Here is a 19,682-nt window from a genome sequence, read left to right as displayed (position 1 = left end):
CCAGAATCGTCAAGAATATGCATCTCTGTCCATATACCTCGATCCAACCAATTCCTGTAAAATAAAGATTTGTTTCTAAATAACGTATATCGGGAGTTCCAGAGCGGGTTGTTGTGGGGACTAAAATTGTGCTTAAATATTCATTTCCAGTAAAGTAACACTTGTTGAAGTTGATCACTTTTTCTGATGTCAGTGTGGACAAGCGGACGAGTTGTTTTAATCACTGAGACAATCATGAGTGGAAATGACAGGTGGTATTTTCTGACACCACCCTGGGAATTTCACCCAGGGATCTCCAAACTCCATCAAATCGCACAGGTTCGTTGCAAAGAGCGACAGAGTAGGTGGTTCACAATACAGATACGTTTATTAATAACAATTTATGATAAAACAATTTAAAACATTACTGAACACAGCCACATGAGGGCGCCCTCGCGCCACACAATCCAGCATCTGATGCAACTGTCAAATAGGTCACGTCAACGGGGGGCGTCTGGGCAGACAGCAAGCAGGTACAGCCAAGCGCTCCCCGACACACACACACACACACACACACACACACACACACACACACACACACACACACACACACACACACACACACACACACACACACACACACACACACACACACACACGACGAGCGCCTGCCAGCGGAATATCAGGATAAAGCAGCGGCGGCGTCCGACAGAGCACTTCTGTCCACCACGGACCTGTATCACACAGGCTGCATTAATTAAATCCATTTTTGTATAGTACTAAATTCTTTTTAAAAATAATCGTAAACATTAAATTATTATTATTAGTAGTAGTAGTAGCGGTATTATTATTATTATTATTAAATCTACGGCTGTTTGTTCCGGTCGGATGTTTTTCTTGGACGGACTTCCGGTGTTGTTGAACTATGTGAAGCTCCTTTGTTTAACAAAAGGTTGTAATCGTTTCTGTTTTAATCTAACTACTTGCACTTTAATCTTATTAATTTCAATTTCTACTCTCACTGTGAAGACATTCACTGTTTTATTCCTGTGTGAATCTCAGGAGTGGTTAGTTTATCTTAATAGCTCTTAGCCTGCGCTAACCTGCACAAACACGGTCACGGAGAATGGTCAATGTTGTGTGTGTGTGTGTGTGTGTGTGTGTGTGTGTGTGTGTGTGTGTGTGTGTGTGTGTGTGTGTGTGTGTGTGTGTGTGTGTGTGTGTGTGTGTGTGTGTGTGTGTGTGTGTGTGTGTGTGTGTGTGGTGTGTGTGTGTGTGTGTGTGTGTGTGTGTGTGTGTGTGTGTGTGTGTGTGTGTGTGTGTGTGTGTGTGTGTGTGTGTGTGTGTGTGTGTGTGTGTGTGTGTGTGTGTGTGTGTGTGTGTGTGACTTGTTTTATGTTCCAGATTAGCTAAAAGGAAATTAGCTCGTCTGAAAAAATAAAATGAGCAACAGACTCGTACACTAAAAAACAGACACACGTTTTTTTTTTTTTTTTTTTTTGGTGATGTCACATCATCGCCATTATTGTGGCGGTGTTATGTACTGAGATGACCCTGTACCAGATTTGTATATTCTCTATCTGTACATGTGTGAAAAACAGGAAGGAGCTTTTTTCTGTACTGAATTTACCCTTTCTATGTGTGGACCAAAATCAGGTTTAATATGAATAAACTGTGATCTTCTCTCATAATGATATTCCTTCACTGGACTCATTCAGCAGTACTTTGTCTGGACAGGGTTTAAAGCAAACGAACAGGGGAGTTACTTTTAAAACCAGCTCTGTCCTTTCTGCACACAGAAAGGGTAACCTTAGTACAGCGCAATCGTCCCAGTTTTCGTGCATGTGCAGATAGCAACTATACAAATCTGGTATGGGGGTCATCTCAGTATGTGACTCTGTATGTGTAACAAATACATATGGCTAGGTTACAACTCTTGTGCTAATCCCCGCCCTCACCCCACCCCAAAATATGTGCCATATTCATTTCATAACTGTTTTTGCGCAAAGTTGACAAATTCAACAATTATATAATAAAAACTATATTCAGTCTGGAGTGCTATGAAGTAAAATGTGTAAGTCACATCTTGAGAGGAGCCTCTCGTTAGTCGCAAAGCAGGTGTGCTTGCTTTCAAAAACAAAATGACTTAGAGTACAAGTTAAAAGACTGTCAGGATATTGTGAAGAACTACACTCTCATGCTTATTCTCATATATTTTTTTTTAAATTGTACCATGTATTCCAGTGGAATACATTGGATTTATTGGCCATTGTCCAATAAAGTAAGAAAAAAATAGCGAGAATAAGCTTAAGAGCAGTTCTTCACGTTATATTGAGAGGATCCTCTCACATTCTGGTTGAATGGTTCAACTAAAAATCTAAATTGATATTAAAAGAATGACGTGCTGTTGTGATGTGACAGGTCTGTTTTGTAGTGTGTTGTCGTTTTTTTAATTTTAAAATGATCCCAAACTTTGGAAAAGTTCTGCCTTTTAAATCTGAATGCGCTGGGCTTCAATAATAACCGTTCATTTGCAACAGTGATACTGGAGCTGAGCAGGCCACATAACACGAGTGATAGCAGAGATTTTTTTTTTAATAGAAGGGCTTTGGTGACAGGAATTAAATGAAGCCTCGGGGCAAAGAATTTGCTTCAAACATTTTTTGTCATCAAATTATTCAGGTTAGTTGAATAATTGTTTCAGCCTAAGAATTAATGTCCTTTTCAAACTTGCACCATGGGTTCATGGGCCATTTTCCCTGCATCGGTACCGCATTATGAAATGGACGAGACTGAGGCGCACTGTTGATCTGTGTGAATAAAATACACTTGTTTCATTTTTAAAGTGAGTTAATGAGTTCATGTACTTTTAAAATATGTGTTAAACTCTGGCAGAGCTGACTGGCCATTAAAAAAAGAAGCCTTTATCAGACTGATGCTGCTGAAGACATCCCAAGATTTAATCATAATGTCGGACTGATTTAGCGCTTGTTTGGATGGACAGCTGATACAAACTGCTAACTTATACTGCCAGAGTTTCCAGTTGCATTGGACAACTGCTAATATTGAGGCAAAATTCTACATTCAAATAAATAAGTTCTCAGCAGTGAGTGCGTAGCTAACCCAAAACAGACACCGACCAAATCCAGCATGACTACTTCCACGACATTAACCCAATGACAACAGAACTTATGTAGCAAAACTAACCTCCTCTGCATCACAGCAGCAGCAGCCTTTTTGGTTTTAACATCAGAATTGTTTGCCTTGAAAGATGTGCACCAGAAAGATGCACGACAGATTAATAGCTGTTTTTATCCACAATCATTTTGTAACTTTGGAGACAGACTTTTAAGGCCCTGTCACACCTTCACAATTTAGCCTGTGTATGCCAACCGTGTTAAAAACAGTGGCACATGCTGACGTACTTCTAATAAATTAATACAGCTGTCACACCTTGACTATTAACCAGCGTATGCCGATAGCCCCGTTTCCACCTGGTGGTTTGGGTCCATACTGCACAGTGCAGTGCGGGTCAGAAACAGAGTAATTTAACATTATTTTATTATTTTATTTTTTATGTTCGTGGACCATTTTCATTGAGCACAGAATGCTGATGAGTCAACAGGCTGTGGGAAATACTGCCGTGAATGAATGGAGTGCTGTGACTCTTTAAACTTTTAAAGCACTGGCTAGCAGACCTGATCAGGTCATCTGATCAGGTCATCACAGACCTGAATAATGAAACTCTGTGATGATTTAAACTTTTAAAGCACCAGTCGACTGCAATCAGATGCGATCACACCTGACAGCGCTTTAAAAGTTTAAAGAGTCAAAGCACTTTATTCGGCTCTGACCACACCTGATCGATCAGGTTGCTTGATGATTATAGCAGTGGCATTTTAAAAGTTTCAATCATCACAGTGCTTCTGTGTGATCAGAGTGTGACCCCAGCATCCTCTGAGAAATGTATCTGCAGCAGAAAAACCACAGAGGGACTTGTTATAAAATGCTGCACTAAAGGATTTTCAGACATTGCTTTCCAAAATCAGGACGCTTTATTTTGTGGATACTTGTCCATCAGACTGTGATGATGGCTCGGACTGAAGCGAACAGGTAATATTTACTCTGTGTGTAAATGAAACAGTCTGTCTGCATGAGGACTGCTGGTTTCAGCCAATCAGTGGCCAGCATTAATAGATGTGGGTCAAGCTGAGACTTCGGTGAGGGCGGTCGCATCTCCTCTCTCCTCTCCTCTGTATTTCTCTATCTCTGCTTCAACCTTCAAAGTCCCTTCTTCACCAGACTGTGAATTCTTCAAAGGGACTTACTTTATTAGCAAAGTCATTTAAAGTTTAGATCGTTCTTGTAGACAGAGCAGTAATATTTGAACAACTATGGTATAGAATTATTGGGTAAAAATAAAAATAGATTGAACAATTTGCAAATAAATTATTCAGTGAGTGTAGGTGAGTGATTGCGCTAGCATACACACAGCCATTTGTTAATGGCTATGCTAAGCTTGCTGATAAAATGTCAGTGTTCAGTGGTTGCTCTAACGTCCCATTTTATTTTCACATTACTCGTGCTTTAGACAAACTTGCAGAGGTGCCTTTGCTCAAACTGCATCTGTGATCAGGGTGATTTCTGTCACTCCTTCTTCTGCTTTTTGCTGCAAACTGTGCTTCCACATTTTATTTTTTATTTATTTATTTTTGGGAATACAAGAGGCTTTACAAACATGGTAATGTTCAGACTTGTTCAGCTTCCAGAACAGAAACAGTGATGTAAAACTCCACCCCATGTGTGTTCTTTGCATGTTCCATTGCGACAAAGCGTCTGTGGAAAATACAGCCCACTGCGCACGTATTGTTAAAGGCCCATAAGTTAGTTGTGCACAGCTAGACAAGAAGAAGGAAACACCATCTTGACTAATTAGCTGTGGGTGCAGCAGGTACGTGAGAAAAACGTGCACATCAGGTGATCTCTCTGATCAGGGTTGGTGTCTCCTGCTTTAGGACTTTTGTCTCAGCACAGGGACATTTTGGTGTTGTCACACACTTGTGGTTCTTCAGCCTGGACAGCAGAGCAGCAGCAGATGATTAAATCAGCCTGTTTTTAGTCTTTCCTCCACTTGGTCATTGACTCTCTCTTTTGTGTTTTTAAAGTTTTTCTACAAACATGTCTGAAGTCCAGCAGCTGATGGACATGTTGAAACTACAGCTAACAGCTGCTAATGAAGGAATGATCGCAGACCAGGAAGAAGAAATACGGCATTTAAAAGAAGAGAACAAAAGAGGTAAAGAGCTGGATGCTGTTTTTAATCCTCCAAATCATTTCTACAGAACAGGTTTGTTCACTCAGTGATTTTGTGAATACTTGCGCCACTGGATGAGGACGATTTTTACACGATGTATGTAAAATTTCTACATTCATTCACTTTCTACCGTTTATCTGGGTCTGGGTTGTGGCAGCAAACTAAGCGGCTCACTCTGCACTTTCCTATCCTCTGCTATGTCTTGTCACTCTTCCTGGGGATCTCAAGATGTTCCCAAGATAGCTAGGAAATATAATCCCTCCAGTGTATTCTGCATCTTCCCGGGCCCTCCTCCCACTTGGACGTGTCTGGGAGACCTCACTAGGGAGACAAACGGGGCATCCTCACCAGATACCAAAACCACCTCGGCTGTCTCCATTCGAGGCAAAGGAGCAGTGGTTTTACTAGGAGTCTCTCCCGGATAGTCGTTTATTGAGTTCATAACCAGAGGTGAGGATAGGAGCATGAATCAACTGGTAAATTGAGAACCTCACCTTCTGGCTCAGCAATGTGGTATAGCATATGCAAAACATCAGGCGCCGCGCCAATCTGTCTTTAAATCTCACAGTCCAACTTAACCCCTGCTCATGAACAAAACCCTTTCCAGCTGTCAGTGAGTCTCTGGCCAGCGATCAGCTGAGAGGCGCCTCGCTGTGTTGTGTGCATACTGTCTGGCCCCTCCCCATCTGTACATACATATTAGCATTCCATGCAAGTGTGCTCCCCCCACACACGCCACATGTGTTGGGGTAGGGGGAGTTGTTTTCACTTTGATGTGATTTGGTTTCACGGCCTCTGCACTGATGATATGGCCAAAGTACTGGATTTCTGACTTGCCAAAAGCACTTAGCCTTGTTGAGTTTCAGGCCACTGTCTTTCATGGTATTTAAAACAGCATTCGGACACTTATCATGCTCCTCAGTTGTGGCTGTGTATATTAGTGTATCATCGTCCATTACCAAAACAACTCCCTCGTGGTACTTAATCAGTGTGGACATCTGACTGTGGAAAATGTTGGGAGCCAGGGTGAGCATAAGAAGGAGCCTACAGGAGCAGAACCTGCCAATTTGAGTATAAATGTTGTCAGCTTATGGCTGTTCATGTCCAAGAGGATCTGCCAAAACCTGTATGAAGCATCAACAGTGGAGAACATTTTCACACGTACCTCAATTTTGGAAACAGGGTCACGAGCTTACAGCCACGAGCTATAGCACGGAGGATCCCCAGTTCCCCGTCAGATTGGAAAATCGCAAAGGTTGTTGAACCCCCAAATTGCTCCTGGTTTGTGAGTTTTAATTGGTGCATATGTGTCATCACTGTAAAGCCCTTTGAGCATGCGTGTCAGTGGTGCAGAAATGTAATCCATTAACATTGTGTTTGAGATCAGCATAAATTAAATTAGTTGGCTTATATTTTTTAAAAAGGTGTCATGTCACAGTCGATGTGTTTATGTCATATTTCATGAAATTTGACATTTTGTTCGAGTCCAGTTCAGGTATGTGTGAAATGTAAAACAAATCCTCCTGATGTACATTTCCACATTATCAGTTCCATCAGTGCAAAAACATTAACATTTAATGTCTAACATTTATAGTTAACTTACTAATTGCTTCTTTGCAGACATGCGGCAGTTGTTGGTGAGTAAAGAAGAAACTCTCCCTGAACACCAGGAATGGAATCTGAATGTTGACCAGCAGAACATCAAAGAAGAAGAGAATCTGTGGATAGGTCAGCAGGGAGAGAAACTTCAACAGCTGGAGGAGGCAGATCTCACCACGTTTGGTTTCACTGCTGTCACTGTGAAGATTGAAAATGATGATGATGATTATGAAAAACCAGAGACATTACAACTTCATCAAAGCCAAAGTGATGAGAGCACAGAGCCTGTAGCCAACAGCTCATCTGTATACAGAACACGGATAACAAAAATGGAAGGAGAGGACAATGGAGAACCACCACCAGCCATATTCTCAGGTCTAAACAGTGATTTGCAACCAGGTACCAATGGGAGGAGTTCAAACAGTTCTAAAACTGAGACTAGTGACAGTTATGACTATAAAGAGATCAGAGAACTTCAGCCACGTTTTAACTGTCAAAAAAATAGCAGTATTGATAGTTCAAGCAATTGCAACATGACTGACAAAAAATGTAATTGGTCTAAATATAGAAAAGCATGTGGTAACATGAACAACTCAGAGCAACACAAGGGGAGGCAAGCAAGCTTAAAATCATTTAACTGTCCTAATGGGGGTAAAAGTAGGAAACAACAGGTCACTCTGAACACACACACGAGAATTCAGAGAGAAAAGAAACCATTTGGCTGTTCCGAGTGTGGCAAACTATTTAAACAGAAAAGTGATCTGATGAAACACACGATAATTCATACAGGACAAAAAACATTTGGCTGTACTGCATGTGACAAAAGATTTGTGCTAAAGAGCAATCTAACAAAACACATGGTAATTCACACATTCACACAAAATATTTGGTCAAAAGATCAGTCTGGAGACTCATATGAGAATTCATACAGGACATAAACCGTTTGGCTGTTCTGAATGTGACAAAAGATTTGGACAAAAGATCAGCCTGAACATACACATGAGAATTCATACAGGACAAAAGGATTCCACGTACAAATATTTGGGAATTGAAGAAAATACTACAATAGAGCATAAAAAAATGAGAGAGAAAGTAACACAAGAATACTTAAACCGCTTAAAGAAGATCTGTAAATCAGAATTGACACCAAAGAACAAGATCACGGCCATAAACCAGTTTGCATTGCCTGTGTTGAGCTATGGCTTTGGCATAGTAGACTGGCCACAGGGTGAGCTTAACAAATTAGATACTAAACTAGGAAGATGCTCACCCTACATAAAATTACATACAGAAATCAATGTATGGATAGAATATATCTCCCTCGTCGAGAAGGCGGCTTAGGTCTAGTGGAGATCAACCAGGCTTATAGAGCATCTATAATAAGTATTGGGCAGTACTTAAAGAGCTCTCAACATCATATTAAGACTATGCCACGACAGACTTCTATTATAAAATTGGCAGAAAACTTTGGCGAAGATCTTTTGCAAGAGAGAGAAAGCAATGAGCTGACACCTGCAACGACACTAGCAAGACAGGCAAATGGCTTAACAAATGGCTTCAAAAAAATGGCAGGAATATCACAGAATGATCAATGCCGTTTCTGTTATGCAGCTGTTGAGAGTGTAAACCACTTAGTATCAGCATGTCAGATCCTCATGGCAGACGGACATTACACAAGCCGGCATAACAAGATCTGTAAGTATTTACATTGGAAAGTATGCAAGGAACTGGAGGTGGAAGTAGAGGGACACGTTTGGGAGTATGAGCCAGCACCAGTCTCATCCAATGGAAAAGTGACTGTCTTTTATGACAAAGAGATCCCAGCAGGAAGACATATCGAAGGAGGTGCAGTAAAACCTGATATTGTCATTTGGAACAAGCAAGAGAAGACAGCAAAAATTATTGATGTGACAGTCCCCAATGACTATGGCCTGAATAGAGCTGAAAGGGAGAAAATCACGAAATACCAAGACCTTAAAAATGATCTACGAATAACGTGGTCATTGAAAGAAATTGATATCATACCAGTCGTGGTGGGAGCAACAGGGCTTATGAAGAAGAACCTGAAAAAATATCTTGAGGCAATCCCTGGTCACCCAAGTGCCCATGAGGTGCAGATATCTGCAGTTAAAGGAACAATTACCATCTTGAAGAGAGCCCTCGGATACAACGCCAATAATGATTAATGAGTAGGATGTAACTGTAGACCCCAGGGTTGGGGCCCATTACACTCTGTAAAAAAAAAAGAAATTGAAGAGAAATAAAAAGTCAAAAGACAAAAACCATTTGGCTGTTCTGAATGTGGCAAAAAATTTGGACAAAAGGGCAGTCTTAGCACACACATGAGAAGTTTCCCAAAGACCAAGGAAACGCAGCTTCCCAACAAGTATAGACCCATCTGTTGCTTAACAACAACTTATAAATGGCTGACAGGAATTATAGCCGATGCCGTTTATGAACATTTGGACACTGGTGGCTACCTGGAGAATGAGCAGAAAGGGTGTTTCAGAAAAAGATTAGGCACTAAAGACCAGTTATTGATAGACAGTGCTATCCTGGAGGACTGCAAAAGAAGGAGGAGAAACCTCAGCATGGCTTGGATTGACTACAAAAAGGCATTTGATAATGTCCCACATTCATGGATTATGAGATGCCTAGAACTTTATAACATCAATAAGGAAGTAAGATCTCTCTTGAAAACACAAATGAATAAGTGGAACACCACCATCACTCTAAACCATACAGAGGGGCAGATAATAATCCCAGACATAAAAGTGACGCGAGGGATATTCCAGGGAGATAGTCTCTCTCCACTCCTTTTTTGTCTTAGTATTGATCCATTAAGCAAGATCCTCAAGGAATTTGACATCGGGTATGATTTAGATGGAGGTAGAGGAAGAAAACATAAACAGGTGGTGAGCCACCTTCTGTTTTTGGATGACTTGAAGATATTTGCAGATTCAGAGAGGGGACTCAGGAGATTAGTGGAGGCAGTCCATACGTTTTCTAAAGAAATCGGTATGGAATTTGGGCTGGATAAATGCTCTAAATGTACAATCAGAGGTGGTAAGAAGCAGGTCACAGAAAATATACAGTTGGAGGAGGGGAACACTATTGAAGATTTGGCTGAGGATTCCACGTACAAATATTTGGGATTTGAAGAAAACACTACAATAGAGCATAAAATAATGAGAGAGAAAGTAACACAAGAATACTTAAACCGCTTAAAGAAGATTTGTAAATCAGAATTGACACCAAAGAACAAGATCACAGCCATAAACCAGTTTGCATTGCCTGTGTTGAGCTATGGCTTTGGCATAGTAGACTGGCCACAGGGTGAGCTTAACAAGTTAGATACTAAAACTAGGAAGATGCTCACCCTACATAAAATTACATACAGAAACCAATGCATGGATAGAATATATCTCCCTCGTCGAGAAGGCGGCTTAGGTCTTATGGAGATCAACCAGGCTTATAGAGCATCTATAATAAGTATTGGGCTGTACTTAAAGAGTTCTCAAGAAGAAGTTATGAAAAAGGTTATGCAACATCATATTAAGACTATGCCACAACAGACCTCTATTATTAAATTGGCAGAAAACTTTGGCGGAGATCTTTTGCAAGAGAGAGAAAGCAATGAGCTGACACCTGCAACGACACTAGCAAGACAGGCCAGGGAAAAATACAGCAAAAGAGAACAAAAACATCGAATGAACAGATGGAAACAGCACAAAGGGCTGGCCGATTCCAAGAAGAACTCGAAAAGGAATACATAGACAAAGAAGGATCTATGTGGTGGCTTACAAACAGAGAACTTGGTTTTGATGGGGAAAGAATTATAGTTGGAGCGCAAGATCAAGGACTATTAACAAATGGCTTCAAAAAAATGGCAGGAATATCACAGAATGATCAATGCCGTTTCTGTCATGCAGCTGTTGAGAGTGTAAACCACTTAGTATCAGCATGTCAGACCCTCTGCCCCCTGGGCAGTACTTAAAGAGCTCTCAACATCATATTAAGACTATGCCACGACAGACTTCTATTATAAAATTGGCAGAAAACTTTGGCGAAGATCTTTTGCAAGAGAGAGAAAGCAATGAGCTGACACCTGCAACGACACTAGCAAGACAGGCAAATGGCTTAACAAATGGCTTCAAAAAAATGGCAGGAATATCACAGAATGATCAATGCCGTTTCTGTTATGCAGCTGTTGAGAGTGTAAACCACTTAGTATCAGCATGTCAGATCCTCATGGCAGACGGACATTACACAAGCCGGCATAACAAGATCTGTAAGTATTTACATTGGAAAGTATGCAAGGAACTGGAGGTGGAAGTAGAGGGACACGTTTGGGAGTATGAGCCAGCACCAGTCTCATCCAATGGAAAAGTGACTGTCTTTTATGACAAAGAGATCCCAGCAGGAAGACATATCGAAGGAGGTGCAGTAAAACCTGATATTTGGAACAAGCAAGAGAAGACAGCAAAAATTGATGTGACAGTCCCCAATGACTATGGCCTGAATAGAGCTGAGAGGGAGAAAATCACGAAATACCAAGACCTTAAAAATGATCTACGAATAACGTGGTCATTGAAAGAAATTGATATCATACCAGTCGTGGTGGGAGCAACAGGGCTTATGAAGAAGAACCTGAAGCAATATCTTGAGGCAATCCCTGGTCACCCAAGTGCCCATGAGGTGCAGATATCCGCAGATAAAGGAACAGTTACCATCTTGAAGAGAGCCCTCGGATACAATGCCAATAATGATTAATGATTAGGATGCAACTGTAGACCCCAGGTTTGGGGCCCATTGCACTCTGTAAAAAAAGAAATTGAAGAGAAATAAAAAAAAAGAGACAAAAACCATTTCACTGTTCTGACTGTGGTAAAAGATTTGGACAAAAGAGCAGTTTGAACACACACATGATAGTTCATACGGGACAAAAACCATTTGGCTGTTCTGAGTGTGGTAAATGGTTTGGACAAAAGGGAAGTCTGAACACACATGATACTTCATACAAGGCAAACAGCAAATCACAGCAATTGTAATCATTGAAGAGGAGATCAGAAAGAAAATGAGTGAATACAGTAACTTCAAGGCACTTGACATCGACAAAATCCCAAATTTTTGGCTGAAAAGAATGACAGCATGGTACCACCACTGTGCCGTGGCTTTCACAAAAATATTGAACGGAGAAGAGGACACACCAGACTGGCTAACAACTGGGAACGCAAGCCTGCTTCCAAACATCAAGGAAACACAGCTTCCCAACAAGTACAGACCCATCTGCTGCCCGACAACAACATACAAATGGCTGACAGGAATCATAGGTGATGCCAGTTACAAACATCTGGACACTGGTGGCTACCTGGAAAATGAACAGAAAGGTTGTTCCAGAAAAAGATTAGGAGCTAAAGACCAGTTACTGATAGACAAAGCTATCCTGGAGGACTACAAAAAAAGGAGGAGAAACTTCAGTATGGCTTGGATTGATTACAAAAAGACATTTGACAGCGTGCCACACTTCTGGATCATGAGGTGGTTAGAACTCTACAACATTAATGAGGAAATAAGATCTTTCCTGTGAGCACAAAGGAACAAGTGGAACATCACCATCAATCACACAGAGGGACAAATAATAATCCCAGACATATGAGTTCCAGAGAGGAATATTTCAGGGAAACAGCCTCTCACCACTTTTATTCTGTTTAATCACAGACCCGCTCAGCAAGATCCTGAAGGAGCATGACATCGGGTATGACTTAAGCAGAGGCAGAGGGAGGAAACATCAAAAAATTGTGAACCATCTGCTGTTCATGGATGATTTGAAAATCTATGCCAACACAAAAAGGGACAGGGTCAGCTCGTGGAAACAGTCCATAAGTTCTCCAAAGACATTGGTATGGAATTTAGACTGGACAAATGCTCAAAATGCACAATCAAAAAAAGTAAAAAGACAAAAACAGCACAAAAGGGCTGGATGATTCCAAGCAGAGCTCAAAAATGAATACATTGACAATGTTGGATCAATGTCGTGGCTGAAAAATTGAGAACTTCCTTTTGCTGGAGAAAGAATTCTGATTGGAGCACAAGATCAGGGACTTCTAACAAATGGCTTAAAAAAAAAATGGCAGGGATCTCACAAAATGACAAATGCCGATTCTGTCATACAGCTGTTGAAAGTGTAAACCATCTAACATCATCATGCCAGACCCTCATGGCAGATGGACATTATACATCCAGACACAACAAGATCTGTCAATATCTCCACTGGAAAGTATGCAAGGAACTGGAGCTGGAAGTCAAAGAACACGCCTGGGAGCATGAGCCAGCACCAGTCTCGTCCAACGGAAAAGAAACTGTCTTCTACGACAAAGAGATCCCAGCAGGAAGACATATCGAAAGAGGTGCAATCAAACCTGATATTGTCATCTGGAACAAGCAAGAGAAGACGGCCAAAATCATCGATGTGACAGTCCCCAATGACTATGGCCTGAATAGAGCTGAAAGGGAGTAAATCATGAACTACCAAGACCTTAAAAATGACCTACGAACAGCATGGTCATTGAAAGACATTGATATCATCCCAGTTGTGGTGGGGCAACAGGCCTGATGAAGAATAACCTGAAAAAATACCTCAAGGCAATCCCTGGTGACCCAAGAGCACATGAGGTGCAGTTGTTTAGGATGCAGCTATAGACCCCAGGTTTGGGGCCCATTGCACTCTGTAAAAAAAAGAAATCTAAGAGAAATAAAATTAAAGGCAACTCAAGAGAGTCAATGCGCGTTCACACGGACTGATCAATTTACTGCTCTGATATACAACCCCTGGCAATAATTATGGAATCACTGGCCTCGGAGGATGTTCATTCAGTTGTTTAATTTTGTAGAAAAAAAGGAGATCACAGACATGACACAAAACTAAAGTCATTTCAAATGGCAACTTTCTGGCTTTAAGAAACACTATAAGAAATCAGGAAAAAAAAAAATTGTGGCAGTCAGTAACGGTTACTTTTTTAGACCAAGCAGAGGGAAAAAAAATATGGACTCACTCAATTCTGAGGAATAAATTATGGAATCACCCTGTAAATTTTCATCCCCAAAACTAACACCTGCATCAAATCAGATCTGCTCGTTAGTCTTCATCTAAAAAGGAGTGATCACACCTTGGAGAGCTGTTGCACCAAGTGGACTGACATGAATCATGGCTCCAACATGAGAGATGTCAATTGAAACAAAGGGGAGGATTATCAAACTCTTAAAAGAGGGTAAATCATCACACAATGTTGCAAAAGATGTTGGTTGTTCACAGTCAGCTGTGTCTAAACTCTGGATCAAATACAAACAATATGGGAAGGTTGTTAAAGGCAAACATACTGGTAGACCAAGGAAGACGTCAAAGCGTCAAGACAGAAAACTTAAAGCAGTATGTCTCAAAAATCGAAAATGCACAACAAAACAAATGAGGAACGAATGGGAGGAAACTGGAGTCAACGTCTGTGACCGAACTGTAAGAAACCGCCTAAAGGAAATGGGATTTACATACAGAAAAGCTAAATGAAAGCCATCATTAACACCTAAACAGGAAAAAAACAAGGTTACAATGGGCTAAGGAAAAGCAATCGTGGACTGTGGATGACTGGATGAAAGTCATATTCAGTGATGAATCTCGAATCTGCATTGGGCAAGGTGATGATGCTGGAACTTTTGTTTGGTGCCGTTCCAATGAGATTTATAAAGATGACTGCCTCAAGAGAACATGTAAATTTCCACAGTCATTGATGATATGGGGCTGCATGTCAGGTAAAGGCACTGGGGAGATGGCTGTCATTACATCATCAATAAATGCATAAGTTTACGTTGATATTTTGGACACTTTTCTTATCCCATCAATTGAAAGGATGTTTGGGGATGATGAAATCATTTTTCAAGATGATAATGCATCTTGCCATAGAGCAAAAACTGTGAAAACATTCCTTGCAAAAAGACAGGGTCAAAAAATAGTCCGGATCTTAATCCAATTGAAAATCTTTGGTGGAAGTTGAAGAAAATGGTCCATGACAAGGCTACAACCTGCAAAGCTGATCTGGCAACAGCAATCAGAGAAAGTCGGAGCCAAATTGATGAAGAGTACTGTTTGTCACTCATTAAGTCCATGCCTCAGAGACTGCAAGCTGTTATAAAAGCCAGAGGTGGTGCACCAAAATACTAGTGATGTGTTGGAGCGTTCTTTTGTTTTTCATGATTCCATAATTTATTCCTCAGAATTGAGTGATTCCATATTTTTTCCCTCTGCTTGGTCTAAAAAAATAACCATTACTGACTGCCACAATTTTTTTTTCCTGATTTCTTATAGTGTTTCTTAAAGCCAGAAAGTTGCCATTTGAAATGACTTTAGTTTTGTGTCATGTCTGTGATCTGCTTTTTTTCTACAAAATTAAACAACTGAATGGACATCCTCCGAGGCCGGTGATTCCATAATTATTGCCAGGGGTTGTAGTCAATCATCTTTACACTTATATTTATTCCCTGTTTTGACAGTTTTCTGTTATAAATCTCTCTCTCTCTCTCTCTCTCTCTCTCTCTCTCTCTCTCTCTCTCTCTCTCTCTCTCTCTCTCTCTCTCTCTCTCTCTCTATATATATATATATACACATACACATACAGTGAGGAAAATAAGTCCACTGTGAGAGACATAATCTAAAAAAAAAAAAAAAAAAAAACGGAAATCACAATGTATGATTTTTTTAATAATTTATTTGTATGTTACTGCTGCAAATAAGTATTTGATCCCCTACCAACCAGCAAGAATTCTGTCTCACACAGACCTGTTAATTTGTCTTTAAGAAGCCCTCTTGTTCTGCACTCTTTACCTGTATTAATTGCACCTGTTTGAACTTGTTACCTGTATAAAAGACACCTGTTCACACACTCAATCAATCACACTCCAACCTGTCTACCATAGCAAGACCAAAGAGCTGTCTAAGGACACCAGGGACAAAACTGTAGACCTGCACAAGGCTGGGATGGACTACAGGACAACAGGCAAGCAGCTTGGTAGAAGACAACAACTGTTATGATTATTTATTAGAAAGTGGAAGAAACACAAGATGACTGTCATTCTCCCTCGGTCTGGGATTCCATGCAAGATCTCACTTTGTGGGGTAAGGATGATTCTGAGAAAGCTCAGAACTACACAGGAGGACCTGGTCAATGACCTGAAGAGAGCTGGGACCACAGTCACAAAGATTACATTAGTAACACATGATGCTGTCATGGTTTAAAATCCTGCAGGGCAGCAAGGTCCCCCTGCTCAAGCCAGCACATGTCCAGGACCATTTGCAGTTCACCAGTGACCATCTGGATGATCCAGAGGAGGCATGGGAGAAGGTCATGTGGTTGGATGAGACCAGAATAGAGCTTTTTGGAATCAACTCCACTTACCATGTTTAGAGGATGAGAACAACCCCAAGAAAACCATCCCAACCGTGAAGCATGGGGGTGGAAACATCATACTCTGGGGGTGCTCTTCTGCAAAGGGGACAGGACGACTGCACCGTATTGAAGGGAGGATGGATGGGGTCATGTATTGCGAGATTTTGGCAAACAACCTCCTTCCCTCAGTAAGAGCATTGAAGATGGGTCATGGCTGGGTCTTCCAGCATGACAATGACCCCAAACACACAGCCAGTGCAACTAAGGAGGGGCTCCGTAAGAAGCATTTCAAGGTCCTGGAGTGGCCTGGCCAGTCTCCAGACCTGAACTCAATAGAAAATCTTTGGAGGGAGCTGAAACTCCAAACCTGAAAGATCTAGAGAAGATCTGTATGGAGGAGTGGACCAAAATCCCTGCTGCAGTGTGCAAACCTGGTGAAAAACTACAGGAAACGTTTGACCTCTGTAATTGCAAACAAAGGCTACTGTACCAAATATTAACATTGATTTTCACAGATGTTCAAATACTTATTTGCAGCAGTAACATACAAATAAATTATTTAAAAAAATCATACATTGTGATTTCTTGAATTTTTTTAGATTATGTCTCTCACAGTGGACATGCACCTAAGATGAAAATTTCAGGCCCCTCCATGATTTCTAATTGGGAGAACTTGCAAAATCGCAGGGTGTTCAAATACTTATTTTCCTCACTGTATATATATATATATATATATATATATATATATATATATATATATATATATATATATATATATATATATATATATATTCTTTTGTTCTGGACTAGGAACCAGAGCAGATGGTCCACGGACATGCACACAGATCTCCACAGCTTCTGTTTGCAGTTTCTCCAGGACTCAGGCGCTATGGGCTCCGTCCCAGCACCGAGTCCTGGAACTCAGATGCAGACACACACTGCTCCAGCTGTGGCTCCAGGTATGTTTAGTTTGAAGCGTTGAGATCATTATCTTCGGTTTTGTTTAGTTCCTCTTTCGTCCCTTTTGCGCTCTTGCTTCCCAGGCTATTCGGTGATAAAGCTCTTCCGTCCACCTTTTCTCAACGAATTGTGACTTTTTTTACTTTTTTCCCCTTCGTTCAGGAATCGTCGTGTGCCGTGTGACTGGGCCATAAAGAAGTTATCTCAAGTCCTCTGTATGGACTTAAAAGTGCTCAATGAAATAAGTTCAGTTAATTTCCAGTCTTTTTGCATCATGTTCCATGTAGACGAAACAGAGTAAACAAAAGCACTTTTTCCCCAATTTCTGTGCGGGCAAATGGAACACAGAGCAACAAATGGTCATTTAAACACACAGAGTAAGAATCAACACTTCTTCATGTGATCAAATTATAGATGTAGGAGGACAGTAGCCTAACTATACCAATGTCCCAACCTCCTGGTGGACAAAGAAGGCCATCCCACTCGAACATACAGTTCACAATGATGGGGCAAGGCTTTACAGTTGGTAACAAACCTCAGAGGAAACATATCAGAGAAGCAGACGCAAGCAAGCAACCTCAGAGAAGCAAGATGCGGAAGGAACATTATATCGGGTATAACCTAAGTAGAGGCAGAGGAAGGAAAAATTAAAAAAATAGTGAACCATCTGCTATTCATGAATGATTTAAAAATCTATGCAGACTCAGAGCATAGACTCAGTTGGCTTGTGGTCATCGGTATGGAATTTGGACTGGATAAATGTTCTAAATTCACAGTTACAAAAGGTAGGAAGGGAGCAGCAGAAAACATACAGTTGGATGAGGGGGAGCTATATTGAAGATTTGGTTGAAGATTCCACATACAAATACTTGGGAATAGAAGAAAATGCTACAAGAGAACACAAGAAAGTAAGAAACACAAGAATATCAAAACTGCTTAAAAAGATCTGCCAGTCAGACTTTAACACCATAGAATAAGATCACAGCCATAAACCAGTTTGTAATATCAGTGGTGACCTATGGGTTTGGCATAGTAGACTGGCCACAGGGTGAGCTTAATAAATTAACTTAAGTCATTCAAAGAAATGGATATAATACCAGTTGTGGTGAAGGTGACAGGGCTTATCTGAAGAAATACCTTGAGGCCCACAAGGTGCAGTTATCAGCATATAAGGGAACAGTCACCATCTTAAAGAGAGCTCTCGGATACAATGCCAGCAATATTTAGGATACAACTATAGACTATGGGTATGGGGCCCATTGCATTCTAATATGAAATCCAAGAGAAATTAAAACTTAAGGGCAAAAAATTGGTTCTGTGTGGAAAATGATTTGGATAAAGAAGGTAGTGTGAAGGTCTGATGTGTTTGGATGTTCATGGTGGTTTACGTGTCAGCAAGGTATTGCAGTAGTCGAGGTGTGAGATGTCTGTGTCAGGGTTCCAGATGCATGCTGAGATACCGATTGATCCCCTGAATGTTTTAATGTAATTTTCAAATTTAAATTTTTTTGGAGGAAAATTCCTATTTTTGGTTAACTGAAATTCACCCAAAATGCTTTTTCCTTTGGTTCTTGGTGGATTTTGATTATCATATTTTTGTTGGCTTCATCTAAACAATGTTCACGCTTGTTCCTCATGAAAATATGAAATTATATGTTTTAGGGAACATATGGACTTCTTTGTAGTGAAATTCACCCAAAGTATACAAACATAGAAAACAGAACTGCGACAGGAAAGCCCAGGGGTATCGAACAAAAATATTCAAGGAGGTACATATAGTGACAGTTTTTATCGCCTTTTGGTTACTTGATTTAGAAATTAGTTTAACATATTGTTCAGTCTTTTTAAGGAAAGGTACAAAATTAGGTTTTCTGCTGTTGAATTGATCTTACATTTTCTAAAAAACAAAAACAAAAATGACAGTCTCCCATCATAAAGTCAAATCTCTACAGCCATGGTCAATGATAAATTTACTGAAATCTTGCCAAAATTTACATGTGTGTGAGCAGTGCTTAAAAAAAGGTGCAGCAACTGTTTCAGGGTGACCCTTGCAAAAGGAACAGTTTGTGTTTATATCCTTCTTGAAGTTCAGCATGTAGTGATTGGCTGGGTAATATCTATGAATGATTCTAAAAGACACCTCCTTTATTTACTATCAGGTTTTTATGAGGAATCATCCAGACTTTTTTCCAGTTGATCTCACTGACATGGATTCCAGTAAAACATAGAAGATGGATTACAGACAATATCTTTTTGAAAGGTTTCTTTTGCTATTTCTTGAAGAATGTTGTGAAAAGCAAATTTTTCCAACTGGTGAATCAGCTGGATTGGGAAGGAAGATTGGGGTCGAAGGAGGACCACTTTGTGTAGAGCATTATAGTGCCTGATGGGAT

At 40.5% G+C, this 19,682-nt stretch overlaps 1 protein-coding gene across 1 annotated transcript; it reads left to right on the top strand.

The window, feature by feature from the left end:
• The first annotated feature begins 5,231 nt into the window (after positions 1–5,231).
• Positions 5,232–7,877, top strand: LOC117524516 (zinc finger protein interacting with ribonucleoprotein K-like). Its single transcript, XM_034186318.1, has 2 exons — positions 5,232–5,275; positions 6,914–7,877. The coding sequence occupies exon 2, from the start codon at positions 6,916–6,918 to the stop codon at positions 7,828–7,830; it is 915 nt and encodes a 304-aa protein (XP_034042209.1). The 5' UTR covers positions 5,232–5,275; positions 6,914–6,915; the 3' UTR covers positions 7,831–7,877.
• The last annotated feature ends 11,805 nt before the right edge of the window (positions 7,878–19,682 follow it).

Source organism: Thalassophryne amazonica, chromosome 14, assembly GCF_902500255.1.
Source record: "Thalassophryne amazonica chromosome 14, fThaAma1.1, whole genome shotgun sequence".
NCBI lineage: Eukaryota > Metazoa > Chordata > Actinopteri > Batrachoidiformes > Batrachoididae > Thalassophryne > Thalassophryne amazonica.
This window is presented reverse-complemented; position numbering and strand designations above follow the sequence as displayed.

Excerpts from the sequence above, each read along its gene's own strand:
- LOC117524516 (XM_034186318.1), top strand. The coding sequence starts at position 6,916 with ATGCGGCAGTTGTTGGTGAGTAAAGAAGAAACTCTCCCTGAACACCAG.